This window comes from Nicotiana tabacum, chromosome 7 (genome assembly GCF_000715075.1).
Source record: "Nicotiana tabacum cultivar K326 chromosome 7, ASM71507v2, whole genome shotgun sequence".
Classification (NCBI taxonomy): Eukaryota; Viridiplantae; Streptophyta; class Magnoliopsida; order Solanales; family Solanaceae; genus Nicotiana; species Nicotiana tabacum.
This window is the reverse complement of record NC_134086.1, coordinates 9,470,632-9,486,895: the sequence shown is the minus strand read 5'-3', so window position 1 is coordinate 9,486,895 and position 16,264 is coordinate 9,470,632. Positions and strand designations below refer to the sequence as shown.

The 16,264-nt window shown below is 37.9% G+C and overlaps 1 protein-coding gene across 1 annotated transcript; it reads right to left on the bottom strand.

The window, feature by feature from the left end:
- Window positions 1-11,119: 11,119 nt before the first annotated feature.
- LOC142161976 (uncharacterized) lies at window positions 11,120-14,973 on the bottom strand. The gene is made up of 6 exons (XM_075218269.1): window positions 14,915-14,973; window positions 13,203-14,487; window positions 12,459-12,490; window positions 12,334-12,394; window positions 11,599-12,266; window positions 11,120-11,405 (listed from the first exon to the last, which is right to left on the bottom strand). Exons 1-6 carry the CDS (start codon window positions 14,971-14,973, stop codon window positions 11,120-11,122), a joined length of 2,391 nt encoding a protein of 796 aa, XP_075074370.1.
- Window positions 14,974-16,264: the final 1,291 nt, after the last annotated feature.

The window sequence follows — 16,264 nt, the reverse complement described above, 5'->3', positions numbered from 1 at the left end:
CCATTAGCCTTAACGGGTGTTATTTCGAACTTATCAAAATAGTAACCCGTTATCGTTCGATCAAGGTCGAACTCTTTTTCTTTTTGGCGAAGTCCCTTGGACTTAAATGTCGTTATTTCTAACTTATCGAAATAGTAACCCGTCGTCGTTCGATCGAGGTCGAACTATTCTTCTTTTTTGCGAAGGCCCTTAGCCTTAAATGGAGTTATTTTGAACTTATCAAAATGGTAGCCCATCTTCGTTCGATCGAGGTCGAACTCTTCTATTTTTTGGCGAAGGCCGTTGGCATTAAAGGGTGTTATTTCAAAGTTATCAAAATAGTAACCCATCGTCATTCGATCGACTTTTTGGCGAAGGTCCTTGGCTTTAAGGGGTGTAATTTCGAACATATCGAAATAGTAGCCCGTCATCGTTCAATCGAGGTCGAACTTTTCTTCTTTTTGACGAAGGCTCTTGGACTAAAAGGGTAATATTTCAAATTTATCGAAATAGTAACCTGTCACCTTTTGATCGAGGTCGAACTATTCTTCTTTCTGGCGACGGCCCTTGGCCTTAAGGGGTATTATTTTGAACTTATAAAAATTGTAACCCGTCATCGTTCGATCGAGGTCGAAATCTCCATCTTTTTGGTGAAAGACCTTAGACTTAAAGGGTGTTATTTCAAACTAATCAAAATAGTTACTTGTTGTCGTTCGATCGAGGTCGAACTCTTCTTCTTTTTGGTGATGGCCCTTGGCCTTAAAGGGTGTTATTTCAAACTTGTCAAAATAGTAGCCCGTCGTCGTTCGATCAAGGTCGAACTCTTCTGCTTTTTGGCAAAAGGCCATTGGCCTTTAAGGTTATTATTTTGAACTAATCGAAATAGTAGCTCGTCGTTGTTCGATCGAGGTCGAACTCTTCTGCATTTTGGCGGAGGCCCTTGGCCTTAAAGGGTGTTATTTTGAACTTATCGAAATAGTAACCCGTCATCGTTCGATTGAGGTCGAACTATTTTTCTTTTTGGCAAAAGCCATTGGCCTTAAAGGGTGTTATTTCGAACTTTTCAATAGTTACCCATCTTCATTCGATCGAGGTCGAACTCTTTTTCTTTTTGGTGAAGGCCTTTGTCCTTAAAGGCCGTTATTTCGAACTTATCAAAATAGTAGCCCGTCGTCGTTCTATCGAGGTCGAACTCTCCTACTTTTTGGCGAAGGCCCTTGGCCTTAAAGGGCGTTATTTCGAACTTATCGAAATAGTAGCACGTCATCATTCGATCGAGGTCGAACTCTTCTATTTTTTGGCAGAGACCCTTGTCCTTATAGGGTGTTATTTTTAACTTATCAAAATAGTAACCCGTCCTCGTTCGATCGAGGTCGAACTCTTCTTCTTTTTGTCGAAGGCCATTGGCCTTAAAGGATGTATTTCAAACTTTTCGAAAAAGGGCATTATTTCAAACTTATCAAAAGAGTAGCCAGTTATCGTTCGATCGAGGTCGAGCTCTTCTACTTTTAGGCGAAGGCCCTTGGCTTTAAAGGGTGTTATTTCCAACTTACTGAAATAGTAACCCATCGTTGTTCGATCGAGGTCGAACTCTTCTTCTTTTTGGCGAAGGCCCTTGTCTTTAAGGGGTGTTATTTCGAAATTATCGAAATAGTATCCCGTCGTCGTTCGATCGAGGTCGAACTCTTCTACTTTTTGGCGAAGGCCGTTGGCCTTAAAGGGTGTTATTTCAAACTTATCAAAATAGTAACCCATCGTCATTCGATCGACTTTTTGGCGAAGGCCCTTGGCTTTAAGGGGTGTTATTTCGAACTTATTGAAATAGTAGCACGTCATCGTTCAATCGAGGTCGAACTCTTCTTCTTTTTGACGAAGGCTCTTGGACTAAAAGGGTATTATTTCAAACTTATCGAAATAGTAACCCGTCATCACTCGATCGAGGTCGAACTCTTCTTCTTTCTTGCGACGTCCATTGGCCTTAAAGGGTGTTATTTTGAACTTATCAAAATTGTAACCCGTCATCATTCGATCGAGGTCAAAATTTCCTTCGTTTTGGCGAAGGACCTTAGACTTAAAGGGTGTTATTTTGAACTAATCAAAATAGTTACCCGTCGTCGTTCGATCGAGGTCGAACTCTTCTTCTTTTTAGTGATGGACCTTGGCCTTAAAGGGTGTTATTTAAAACTTAACGAAATAATAGCCCGTCGTCGTTCGATCAAGGTCGAACTCTTCTGCTTTTTAGCAAAGGTCCTTGGCCTTTAAGGGCGATATTTGAACTTATCGAAATAGTAGTCTGTCATCGTTCGATCGAGGTCGAACTCTTGTGCTTTTTGGTAGAGGCCCTTGGCCTTAAAGGGTGTTAATTCGAACTTATCGAAATAGTAACCCATCGTCGTTCGATCGAGGTTGAACTCTTCTTCTTTTCAGCGAAGGTCCTTGGCCTTAAAGGGCGTTATTTCGAACTTATCAAATTAGTAGCCCGTTGTCGTTCGATCGAGGTCGAACTCTTCCACTTTTTGGAAAAGGCCCTTGGCCTTAAAGGGTGTTATTTTGAACTTATCAAAATATTAACCCGTCGTCGTTCGAACGACTTTTTGGCGAAGGCCCTTGGCCTTAAAGGGTGTTATTTCGAACTTATCGAAATAGTAGCCCGTCATCTCTCGATCAAGGTCGAACTCTGTTTCTTTTTGGCAAAGGCCCTTGAACTTAAAAGGTATTATTTCGAACTTATCGAAATAGTAACCCGTCATCGTTCGATCGAGGTCGAACTCTTCTTCTTTTTGGCGACGACCCTTGGCCTTAAGGGGTGTTATTTCGAACTTATCAAAATAGTAACCCGTCGTCGTTCGATCGAGGTCGAACTCTTCTTCTTTTTGGCGAAGGCCCTTGGCCTTAAATGGAGTTATTTCAAACTTATCAAAATAGTAGCTCGTCATCGTTCGATCGAGGTCGAACTCTTCTGCTTTTTGGCGGAGGCCCTTGGCCTTAAAGGGTGTTATTTCGAACTTATCGAAATAGTAACCCGTCATCGTTCGATCGAGGTCGAACTCTTCTTCTTTTTGTCGAAGGCCATTGGCCTTAAAGGGTGTATTTCGAACTTATTGAAATAGTAGTCCGTCGTCGTTCGATCAAGGTCGAACTCTTCTGCTTTTTGGCGAAGGCCCTTGGCCTTAAAGGGTGTTATTTCGAACTTATCAAAATAGTAACCCATCATCGTTAGATCGAGGTTGAACTCTTCTTATTTTTTGTCAAAGGCCATTGGCCTTAAAGGGTGTATTTCAAACTTATCGAAATAGTAACCCGTCGTCGTTCGATCGAGGTCGAATTCTTCTTCTTTTTGGCGAAGGCCCTTGGCGTTAAATGACATTATTTTGAACTTATCAAAATGGTAGCCCGTTGTCGTTCGATCGAGGTCGAACTCTTCTACTTTTTGGCGAAGGCCGTTGGCCTTAAAGGGTGTTATTTCGAACTTATCAAAATAGTAACCCATCGTCGTTCGATCAACTTTTTGGCGAAGGCCCTTGGCCTTAAGGGGTGTTTTTTCGAACTTATCGAAATAGTAGCCCGTCATTGTTCGATCGAGGTCGAACTCTTTTTCTTTTTGACGAAGGCCCTTGGACTAAAAGGGTATTATTTCGAACTTATCGAAATAGTAACTCGTCATCGTTCGATCGAGGTCAAACTCTTCTTCTTTCTGGCGACGGCCCTTGGCCTTAAGGGGTGTTATATTGAACTTATAAAAATTGTAACCCGTCATTGTTCGATCGAGGTCTAAATCTCCTTCTTTTTGGCGAAGGACCTTAGACTTAAAGGGTGTTATTTTGAACTTATCAAAATAGTTACCCGTCGTCATTCGATCGAGGTCGAACTCTTCTTCTTTTTGGTGATGGCCCTTGGCCTTAAAGGGCGTTATTTCAAACTTATCGAAATAGTAGCCCGTCGTCATTCGATCGAGGTCCAAATCTTCTGCTTTTTTGCAAAGTCCCTTGGCCTTTAAGGGCATTATTTCAAACTTATCGAAATTGTAGCCCGTCGTTGTTCGATCGAGGTCGAACTCTTCTTCTTTTTGGCGAAGGCCCTTGGCCTTAAAGGGTATTATTTTGAATTTATCGAAATAGTAACCCATCGTCGTTCGATCGATGTCAAACTCTTCTTCTTTTTGTCGAAGGCCATTGGCCTTAAAGGGTGTTATTTCGAACTTATCAAAATAGTTACCCGTCTTTGTTCTATCGAGGTCGAACTCTTTTTCTTTTTGTCGAAGGCCCTTGGACTTAAAGGGCATTATTTCGAACTTATCGAAATAGTGGCCTGTCGTCATTAGATTGAGGTCGAACTCTCCTTTTTTTTGGCGAAGTCCCTTGGCCTTAAAGGGCATTATTTTGAACTTATCAAAATAGTAACCCGTCGTCGTTTGATCGAGGTCCAACTCTTCTTCTTTTTGGCGAAGGCCCTTGGCCTTAAAGGGAGTTATTTAGAACTTATCGAAATAGTTGCCCGTCATCGTTCGATCGTGGTCGAACTCTTCTGCTTTTTGGCGGTGGCACTTGGCCTTAAAGGGTGTTATTTTGAACTTATCGAAATAGTAACCCGTCATCGTTCGATCGAGGTCGAACTTTTCTCTTTTTTGTCGGAGGCTCTTGGCCTTAAAGGGTGTTAGTTTGAACTTATCGAAATAGTAGCTCGTCATCATTCGATCGATGTCAAACTCTTTTTCTTTTTGGCGAAAGCCATTGGCCTTAAAGGTTGTATTTAGAACTTATCGAAATAGTACCTCGTCATCGTTCGATCTAGGTCGAACTCTTCTTCTTTTTGGCAAAGGCCCTTGACCATAAAGGGTGTTATTTCGAATTTATCAAAATAGTAACCCGTCGTCGTTCGATCGACTTTTTGGCGAAGGCCCTTGGACTTAAAAGGTATTATTTCGAACTTATCGAAATAGTAACCCGTCATAGTTCGATCGAGGTAAAACTTTTCTTCTTTTTGGCGACGACCCTTGGCCTTAAGGGGTGTTATTTCGAACTTATCAAAATTGTAACCCGTCGTCGTTTGATCGAGGTCGAAAGCTTCTACTATTTGGCGAAGACCCTTAGCCTTAAAGGGTGTTATTTCGAACTTATCAAAATAGTTACCCATCGTCGTTCAATCGAGGTCGAACTCTTCTTCTTTTTGGCGATGGCCCTTGGCCTTAAAGGGCGTTATTTCAAACTTATCGAAATAGTAGCTCGTCGTCGTTCGATCGAGGTCGAACTCTTCTGCTTTTTGGTAACGACCCTTGGCCTTAAAGTGTGTTATTTTGAACTTATCGAAATAGTAACCCGTCATTATTCGATCGAGGTCTAACTCTTCTTCTTTTTGGCGAAGGCCCTTGGCCATAAGGGTGGTATTTCGAACTTATCGACATAGTAGCCCGTCTTCGTTCGATCGAGGTCGAACTCTTCTATTTTTTGGCAAAGGCCCTTAGCCTTAAAGGGTGTTATTTTGAACTTACCGAAATAGTAACATGTCGCCAGTCCCAATTTTTGGAGAGCCAGATATCTTCTAGGAGAGTCCTAGTCTGTTTGGCACCGCTCGCAATGGAGGGTACGATGTCGGAGGATGTGAAGCGTTGCTATTTCGCTTGGGTTCGCTTTGCGCACAAATTATAGTTTCCTTGTTTGGCTCCTGTCTTCCGGCTCAGAGGTATTGCCGGTGGGAGGTATCACAGTTGTTTCGCAGTAGTTTTCCATCCTTTAATTGAAGTGTTTTTTGTGCGCCTGCGTGGCCGTTATATTCCTGCTTGAGTAGAGACTAGGAGGCACGTTAGAATGAACCTTTCTTTGCCCCCATCCAGTGGTCTGATGGGGGAGAATAGATTGGTAATGTCATTCGCCTTGTTTGGTGTATCGGTAGTTGATAGGGTGAAGGTTTCTAAGTTTGATTGATTTCCTCGGCTCTCCTCCCCCTACTGCGCAACTCCTTCATCTCGCGTGGGTTGGCTTTTCTCTTCGCGCTTCTTTTGGTAAGCGATTGTATTTCTTGTTATTGATCTGGGAGGAACTAGGAAATTTCACTAAGAAATCCCCACAGACGACACCAAATTATTTGACTCAAAAGATATTGAAACTTTTTTGAACAAATCAATCAAAGATGAAGGGGTAAATCTTAGTCAGACATAATAAATTCTAGATCAAAGAGCTAGCTGTATGAATCATATGTAGGATGAAGAGAATGTAAATGATCTTATTGAAATTCAATATTGTATCTCCCATCAATCGATAAGGAGATTGCTTTACATATTTCTCTATAAATTCGTTCTTATCTCTTAGGAGTAATAGACGAAAGCTATTTTTGGCTTTTCTAGAGAGATAGCCCCTGCAGCCCCCTTGGTTGAAAGTTTTCCTTGGCTATATATAGTCGTGGCACCCTTGACCTTTGCTCGGCTCGACGTCCTCTTGTTGCTAATGTGTCTTAATCTTGATTTTAGAGGCAGCTCTTACATTGATATAATAAAACTTAATTTTACCAATGTCTTTTATACTCCCGAATATCTCTTGACTATCAACCAATATGCACCAAAACTATTACATTGATTTTGCAATATACATAGAATAAATGAGTCTCATTCTATTTTACATAATTTTTACACTTATATGCAAACGTGTACAGGCATCTATATAACAATAATATTGTTGTTAGGAGAAAGGTTCGTGGGCTGGTTATTGACCCACCCATTTATTGAAGAGAAATTTTCAGAAACCACTATTGTTTAGTAGCTATTAACTTCCTATAGTTATCATATACATAATTACTTCCTATAACTACTATGCAGTTGTTACAGTAGTATATTTACATGTATTTGCACCGTTGTATTCATGGATACAGCAACAAAAAATGCCTAAAATCAAGACAGTCCAGCTGTACGTACATGTATTCGCGTTCTATATTCATGAATACAGCAGTAAAAAATACCTAAAATCAGGGCAGTCCAGTTGTACACACATGTATTCGCGTTGTTGTATTCATGAATACAACAGTAAAAAACGTCTAAAATCAGGGATGTCCAGTTGTACGCGCATGTATTCACATGTATTCGCGTCATATATTGATGAATACAACAGTAAAAAGTGCCTAAAATCAAGGCAGTCTAGTTGTACGCGCATGTATTCATGTGTATTCGCGCTGTTGTATTCATGAATACAGTTGTACACGCACGTATTCATATGTATTTGCGCCATGTATTTCATAAATACTGTAACAACAGTCCCTTAAAAATAGGTATGTCCATCTGTCTAAGAGAGAGGAAAAACATAAATAGCGTATTTCATGCCTCAATGGAAGTATATAGCATAAAATACTTATTTTGCTATAAAATATAAAAAGTAGCTATAGAAAATAATATTTTAAAATGATTTTGGTTTATAATAAATAGGGTGTATACCTTTGCTATAGGAGGTAAAATTTTCTTTATTGAACTTAGTCTATCTTGACTCAATCCATCTCAACCCATTTAAAGTTTGACTAATATTTAGTTCAAATTGATTCATGAGTAATTTTATCAAAATTAATATTTTACATTTGACCATAACAAAAGAAAATAAAGCCTTATTTAGTAATTATACAATTTATAAGAAAATAACACATATTAATTAAAGCTTAATAAGAGTTGGGCGGGTTGAGTTATGACCCGAATTTTAATCCATCTTGACTCAACTCATCTTAGCCTAAGTAAATTTTGGGCGGGTCATTTGACTCAACCCATCTTGACCCGCCCAAAGTTGACCCAACCCGCCTATTTGACACCCCTAAAGGGGTCGTTCGGTTAGTAAACAAGTTATCTCATGATTAATTATTCCGGAATTAGTTATCCTGTGATTGTTATTTTACCTTTTCATAGGGATAAAAATAACATTATATCTTAAAATTAGTTATACTACTATTTTAATACAACCAAACATATGATAAACTTCATCTTAAATTTGACCTTGAAATTAATTATCTTCTATCTCTCGTACCAAACAAGCCCCAAGGGTTAAAAGGAGAGCACATTGGTACAATATATCGCGAGAAAAGAAAATGAAAAGGAAATAAGGATTGCTTGGCCGTAAAGCCAATAAATGTCCAATCGCAAAAACCAGAAAATTCCAATAATTGTATTCTAGTGGTCCAGCTGTCCAGCTTAATTTTTTTTTTTAATTTATCGTTTCTATGGATTAGATAATAAATATTGAGTGTGCTTAGTAGTTTCTTTAAATTGGTTTATAATTGTAATAACTATTCTATTCCGATTTAACCAACTTCCAATACTTTGAATTTTTCTTTAAATATTTTCATAAACCCATTAAAAATTCCTCTTTTTCAAATCTATAATCAAATAATGAATTTGCAACAACTTAGGCTGCCCAAAATGGATCTTTAACTTGAGATTGGTGGCTCATGGAAAGTTGCAAACTCTTATCTTAGGGGTTATTTGTTTTGTACAGAAATATTTTCCCTAGTAATGAAACAATTGCTTTTTTGAGCAGAGGGTCTCCTGAAAACAACTTCTCTATCCTTCGGAGTAGGGTTAAGGTCTGCGTACATATTACCCTTTCCAGACCCCACTTGTGGGATTATACTGGGTCGTTGTTGTTGTTGTTGTGTTGTTGTAGTAATGAAACAATTTAATAATTATATGAGCTACTTTCCTTTTCAGTCTGATTCAAAATAAATGACACATTTCTAAATTTAGAAATAATTTGACTTTAAACTTTTTATTTTATCCATTTTATCCTTAATGAGAAATTTTTATAATCACACAAATATCATGACCCCACAAAGCTTTTACCTTTTAAGCTTTTAAGATCACAAATTTCAAAAGTATTTTTTTATCTTAAACTCCGTGTCGAGTCAAATAACCTCATCTAAACGGGAAATAATAAACTTTAAATTGCATCTAAAAAATCGTGGCTGCAACACGCTTTTAAAAAAATTAAAATTTTAAAAAGAAATTCGTACTCGTCCAGCTGTCCAATAGGACAAAACTTTAAACGGATATATAGCTTCAGTATCTAAAAAGCATTTCTTTTCTACTCCTATGAACAAATTTAAAACCCTAGGTCCACACTCTACTCCCAGCTGCGGCGACTGACGACGTTGGCTTTCTCATTTTCTACTCCATTTTTGTTTTCCAAATACGTACAATAGAAAAATGAGATTGGAGCAGAAGATATGGGCGATTTTCGCGTTGCTTTTCTTTGTTTTGGCAATGGCTGCCATTGGCAGCCACGCGTTCTGGTTTGTTTCTACCATTGCAGCACCAGAACTGCTGCGCGGAGTTGTATCAGTTCTCGGCGGTTTGCATCCATTTCCAGCACTTATGATGTTTCCTCACTATATTTCTGCCTTCGATAATATAGGACCTCTGCTCGCTTTCTTAATATTGAAGCTTTTCAACCTATTAAAGGAAGACATTAATATTCCTACAGTATATTTGTTCCTTTGTGTTTCTTCAACAGCTGTGGGGTTTTTTTGCTTGCTGATGTTGGTCAGGCCTGTTGCTAATGACTTCGGGATACTGTCTGGACTCTGTATCCTTTCTTTTTGTCTTGGCTTAGAAGAGTTCGATTTTGGATGGCCTACTTGGCTAGCGCTTATCCTTTCCTGTTTAATCGTACTTCTTCGAGTTTATTTGGAGACGCGGGCTGAGAATCATGCTATACGTGTTGCTGCTGCATGTGCTGCTGTTGGTGCCGCACGTGCTGCTATTGGTGCTGCACGTGCTGCTATTGATGCTGCTATTGATGTTGATGCTGCACGTGCTGCAGCTGCTCGACTTGATGATTAGTAGTGAAAGGAAAAATTCAAGCTTTTCTAATAGTAGTAGTTATAGTTAGAGGCAGATCTAGTCTTTTGACTACAAGTTAAGTATTACAAAAAGCTAAAGCAAGCTTATGTTTTGCCGTTTTGGTTTTGTGATTAGATAAAGTAATAAAAGTTGAACAGAACAAAAGAAAGAAGAAAAATATTTTGAGTAATTGGACAGATTGGTTGACCAATTAATCGTTTAACTATATATTGGGGGGGGGGGGGGGGGGGAAGGTCTTTTGTACGCCTTGCAGGTGCCAAATGAGGAAAAAGCTGACTGAGGTTATCTGTTGCTAGTTTGCATGCATTTGGAAAATACAAAAGTATACCATGTTTAAGTTTATAATCTGGTTAATTTGGTAAATGAATTTGGGAGAGGATTAATTGAGACTGGACAGTTTAAAATGTAAGGCTTAAAGATTTTATGAAATTTCTAACGTAAATTACATTTTTACTGAAATGAAATCAAAGACTACATTATACTTCAAAATTCAAATGCTGCATTTTTTTGGGACCTCAATCTTCTCTTATGTATCTTCATATAATCTCTCAATTCCTTTTGCTCCATTTGTCCAATGTTTTCCATTTTGACTTCCTTCAACTAATTAACTAATAGGACAGCTGATATCCAGCTTTCAACCAATCCCACTAACAACCTAACTAACTAACTACTCAACTGCCCAATTTAACTACTAAGCTGATTTTGGCTATCTACTAATCTTAATACTTCCTCTCAAATTGAAGGGTGTAAAATGTTGAGCACTCCCAGCTTGCTGAACAAGTATAAATGCTGAATTCTCACAAGCCCTTTTGTCATGAAGTCTGCCTTTTGATCTCTAGTCCCCACATAATGAATTTTCAACTTTCCTTCCTTGATCTTGTCTCTTATAAAGTGATAATATCTCTATGTACTTAGTCCATTCATGAAAGATAGGATTTGCTGCAATTTGAAGTGCTGCTTTACTATCACAAAACATGTTCACAGGCTGCTTGATCTAAACTTCCAACTCTGCGAATACCCTTAAGAGCCAAACTACTTCTGAAGTTGCTGCAGCTAGACTTCTTTATTCTGCTTCATCTGAGCTCCTTGACACAGTTTGTTGTTTTTTTGACTTTCAAGATATCAGGGAGTCCCTAAACTTAACTAGAAATCACCTGTGACTGGCCTCATAATGTTGGAACATGCTGCCCAATCTGCATCACAAAAACAAGTAAGGTTGTCTATTGCTCTACTATTCATCATTATGCCTATTCCTGGTTCCAGTTTTACATACTTCACAATCCTTAATGATACATCCCAGTGTGATTTCTTTGGAGCTTACATGAATTGACTCAGTGTTTGTACTGCAAAACTGATGTGTGGACTTGTGATTGTTAAGTACACTAATCTCCCTATTAGTCTCGGGTAGGCTGTCACATCTTCTAATGGCTCATCCCCTAGTCCTAAGTCTGATATCAGTTGCAATGCATATTTCCTTTGGTTCAACAGGATTCCTTTGTGTGATCTCAGCACTTCTATCCCCAAAAAAAACTTCAATTCTCCAAGATCTTTCACCTTAAACTTCTGATTCAATACTCTCTTGGTCTGTTGAATTAGACTATCACTGTTTCATGTGATCAAAAGGTCATCTACATATACTAACACCACCACTATGTCACCCTTTTTTTCTTAGTAAACATGGAATAGTCATGTAAGCTTTGACAATAGCCTGCATCAACCAAAGCTTCTGAAAGCTTTATGTTCCATTGTCTTGAAGCTTGCTTCAAACCATATAAAGATTTCACTAGTTTGCATACCTTTGTCTCCCCCTGTCTCCTAAAGTCTTGAGGAAGCTCCATATAAACCTCATCAAACAAGTCTCCTTGTAGAAATGCATTATATACATCCATTTGAAAAATGTTCTAATTCCTTGAGGCTGCCAATGCATTGACATACCTATTGACACTATTTTAGTGACTTGTGAGAATGTTTCATGATAGTCCAATCCCTCCTTTTGGCCATAGCCTTTTGCAACTAGTCTTGCTTTGAACATCTCAATTTCACCATCAGCTTTGTATTTTACCTTGTATACCCATTTTGATCCAATTGCATTCTTGCCTTTGGGAAGAGCAACTATCTCTGATGTGTTATTGTCTTCTAGAGCTTTAATCTCCAGCTTAATAGCTTTTATCCACCTCTTATCCTTTGAAGCTTTCTGAAATGTTTGTGGTTCTATGATTGCTGAGATATTTGCTATTAACTTCCTGCCTTGTGTAGTCAACTTGTGATAAGAAATGTAGTTTGATAATGGATATGCAATGTCCTTATGTATTCCTGTTGTAACATAGTCTTCAAGCCATAGTGGTGCTTTAGTAGTCCTACCAGACCTCCTTAGGTTGGTGTCTGTTGAGCTGGCATCAGGAACTTCATCTCTAGCATTATCAGTTGCTGGTATAATGTCAAGTATTTCAGCTAGTTCTTCAACCTCAGCATTGTCAAGATGTCCATGTTTAATAGATCAATATCAGCTTAATTAGGAATTGTATCATTACTGCATCTCCTGCTGCATCTGCATCTATGCTGTGCACATCTTCTACTGCACTGCTGCTGCATCTGTATTTATACTGTGCACATCTTGATGCACTTGAGCTTGTTGATTGTTCTATTGATGAGCTACCTAACTGTCAAGAGATCTCCCCCTCTCAGGGGCTACATCAAAGACAGGACAAGAATCAGCAACAAACAAGTGAGCTTCAGTTGGCTTAGCAAAGGGAAATATGTGTTCTTTGAAAACAACATCACGGCTCACAAAAAACCTGTTGCTGCTGAGATCAAAGAGTTTGTAACCCTTTTGAGTAGTGGAATATCACGAAAACTATTGCTCTTGCCTTTGCACTAAACTTGTCATTACTGACAATAGTGGTGGCATCCAAATACTCGCAAATGATTAAGAGATGGTGGCCTTCCATACAATAATTCATAAGGTGATTTGCCTTGTAGAACTTCAGTAGGCAGCCTATTAATCAAGTAGACAGCCCCCTCAACACATTCTCCCTAGTATCTAGTTGGAACTTGAGCTTGAAACTTTAATGCTCGAGCAATGTCTAAAATGTGCCTGTGTGTTCTCTCAGCTACCCCATTTTGCTGAAGGGTATACACACAACTGCTTTGGTGAATTATACTATATGAATTGAACAAATAAGTACAAACTTTGTTAAAAAGTTTTGTTCCACTGTTAGTTATAACCACCTTAATAACAATAGAAAACTAAGTCTTTATTATTGAGAGAAACAACCTTACTACAGTAACAACATCACTCTTCATTGCAACAAGTAGACCCATGTAAATCTGGTATGATCATCTACTATAGTAAGGAAAAAATGCTTTCTATCATGAGTAGGTGTCCTATAATGATCCATACATCCATGTGAATCAGTTCTAAAGGCTTTTCACTAAAAGTATGACAAGTAGGAAACATTAACTTGCTTTGCTTAGCTAGTGGGCAAATAGAACAATCTTTATTAGTAGCTACATCTAAAACTTTATCCTGTATGAATGACATGTGCTTCATAGTCTTGATTGAAGCATGCCCCAGCCTTCGATCCCAAAGACCACTGTCTATTATTTTTCCTTGTACTACTGCATTCTTCAGTAGATTTTTCACATTGTTTTGATTGTTCCTTTGCCTCACAATGTATAGACTTCCTTGCTCTTTACCAATCCCCCTCACCTTGCCAGTGAAGAAGTCCTGAAAAATGCAGAAATCAGGAAAAAATAGGGCAACACAAGAGAAACTTTTGGTCAGTTTGGATATAGACAATAGATTATATCTGAAATTTGAAACATATAGCACATCTTTAGCCCTCATACTTTCAAGGAATTCAACAATTCCTATGTGTATTATATTTGATTTAGCTCTATTAGGTAAATGAACTTCTTCTTCAAAATTCAATTCACTAACATCTCTTAATGTGTTAAGTGAGGCAGTAATATGGTGAGAGGCACCAGAATCTACAATCCACTCAGTAGTGCCTAAGTCTACCATAAAAGATGCGGCAATACCTGCCAAATTGACTTGAGGTACAACAACATCCTTGTTCCCATTCAGCATGCCAAAGATCTGATTGTACTGCTCTTCTGCAAAGAAATATCCACCTTTTGCAGATTCACCAACAACCTTACCTTTCACTGCATGAGACTTCTTGTCTACCACATTGTTCCCAATTGTATTATTAACAAAAAACTTCTTCTTTGCCTTAAAGTCAGCCAGGTAACCAATCAACCTATAACAATTCTCCTTCAAATGCCCATTCATATTACAATACTTACATTGCATATAAGGCTTCTTTTCTTTATACGATTGTCCACGGCCTACATGCATAGCCATGGGATCAATCTTCCCTGTCAAAGGTGGAAAAGGTTGTGACCTTTGACTCTCATCCTCTATACTCATAGCATATGCTTGATTGAAGATGGGTTCTATTGTCTTCATAAGTATTTGTATGTGAGCATGCTTATATGACTCATTTAAACTAATGAGAAATTGAAGCAATCTCTGTTGCTGCAAATGCTCAATGTAGTCCCTCGACTTAGGACAGTCACAGCCAGGAGAAGGAATAAGAGCATCATATTCTGCCCAAAGTTCCTTCAGTTTGGTGAAATAGGTTGATACTGAGTCAGTCCCCTGCGAAATTGTGGCAATCTCCCTATGTAATTGGAAGATGCAAACACAATTCACTAGATGCGTACACAATTCCACTAATCAGGTTCGGCGATAAGGTGTTCATGATCCAAGACAGGACAATCGCGTTACAGGTTTCCCAATCCTCATGCAATTCAGTCCTAAATTGATCCTTTCTACATGTACCAGTCACGAACCGTAGTTTTCGCTTAGCTTGTAGTGCAATTCGCATTGACCTTCGCCAAAGCCCATAATTCTTAGATCTAGTTAATTTCACGAACCAGGTGTATCAGAAGGATGAACATACAAAGGATGTATATGATCAATTTTCTTTCCATCTTCATCATCATTTCGCAGAACAGAGAAATCTCGTAGCGAAGAAGAAATTGAAGACGAGCTAACTACGAAATTGATTATTGAAAAAACTCACAACGAGCAAGCGATCGAATCACCGCTCTGATACCATGTTGATTTCCTCGCTGTATGGAGCTTCATTTCTTATCTCAACCATGGAGGCGTAGAGAGTGAGTTAAGAGAGAAACTATTGTTATATTATTAATAACGAACTACTGTATAACTCTATTTATAATTAAGCCTAATGACTAACTAATTAGATAGTTCATATCCAGCTGTCAACCAACCCCACTAACAACCTAACTAACTAACAACTCAAGTGCCTAATTTAGCTACTAAGCTATTTTAGGCTATCTATTAATCTTAATAATATGCATGAAATCAGTACCATAGACCAGAGGAACTAAGTAATGTCTCAGGTATTCTAGTATAATTATCACCTTTTCATTGTCATATCTTATGACAATAGACTTCGTCTGATTGAAGTTTTTGAGAAATTTCACGAGCTTAGGAAACCAATTATAAAGTGTAACTTTTCCCGGGAATAAGCTGAGTTCAACTTTTAGCAAAATCGAAGCTTTCCGTTTTCCCATTTGGCCATTATTTTATTTTTTTTTACCTTTTCTCGAAAAATTATCACTTTTTTTTTCGAAATCAATATTTGGTAATAAAAAATTTAATTTTCACTTAAAGATGTATTTTGGAATTTTTCGAAAATTTAAAAAACCCCAAAAAGTTATTTTTTAAAATTTTCACTCAGATCACTCACAAAAGTTTAAAAACAACCCAAAACTATATTCATATCCAAACACAATTTTAATTCAAATATCAGTTTCACTTGAAATCTTTTTTCACTTTTTTTTCCCCGAAATTTTACCATTCTTATGTCCAAACGCCAACTTAGTGTTGGCTAAAAATGTCATAAGAAGTAGGAGTATATTTGAAGCTTGTTAAATTAGGAGTATCTAATTCAACATCAATAAGATTAATGCACCCCGTTATCGCAAGACACTCGAGCCTGTCACTTGAAATCTTCAATTTCTTCAATTCCTTGCAACAGAATAAGTACATGCTTTAAGATTGGGAGAAATTTAAAAATAATCAGATTTATAAGGGGAAACTGAAAATAGACACAGTCTCAAAAGTAATCAAAATTTAATCATTATAAAAAATAAATATAAACAAAAATATTATTCAAAATCCGGAAAATATTCAAGCATAATATGCTGGAGTTCGAATTTTTTACATGTGAACTTCTAGCATAATATACTGAAATTTTATAATGTGCTGGAGTTCCAACATAATATGCTGGAAGTCCATATACAGGTGCCCCAATCTCCGGTATATTATGCTTAAACTTTTCGTGTGTCGGAATTCCAACATAATATGCTGGACGTTTATACACATGTGCTTCAATCTCTAGTATATTATGTTGGACCTCCAGCACA

What these genes read in the sequence shown, in the direction of transcription:
- LOC142161976 (XM_075218269.1), bottom strand. Translation starts at nt 14,973, where the DNA reads ATGGTTGAGATAAGAAATGAAGCTCCATACAGCGAGGAAATCAACATG. An exon ending in ATCAACATGGTATCAGAGCG is followed by an intron (nt 14,488 to 14,914) that starts GTGATTCGATCG and finishes CCAATTACATAG; the next exon opens with GGAGATTGCCACAATTTCGC. An exon ending in GGAGACAGGGGGAGACAAAG is followed by an intron (nt 11,406 to 11,598) that starts GTATGCAAACTA and finishes CACATGAAACAG; the next exon opens with TGATAGTCTAATTCAACAGA.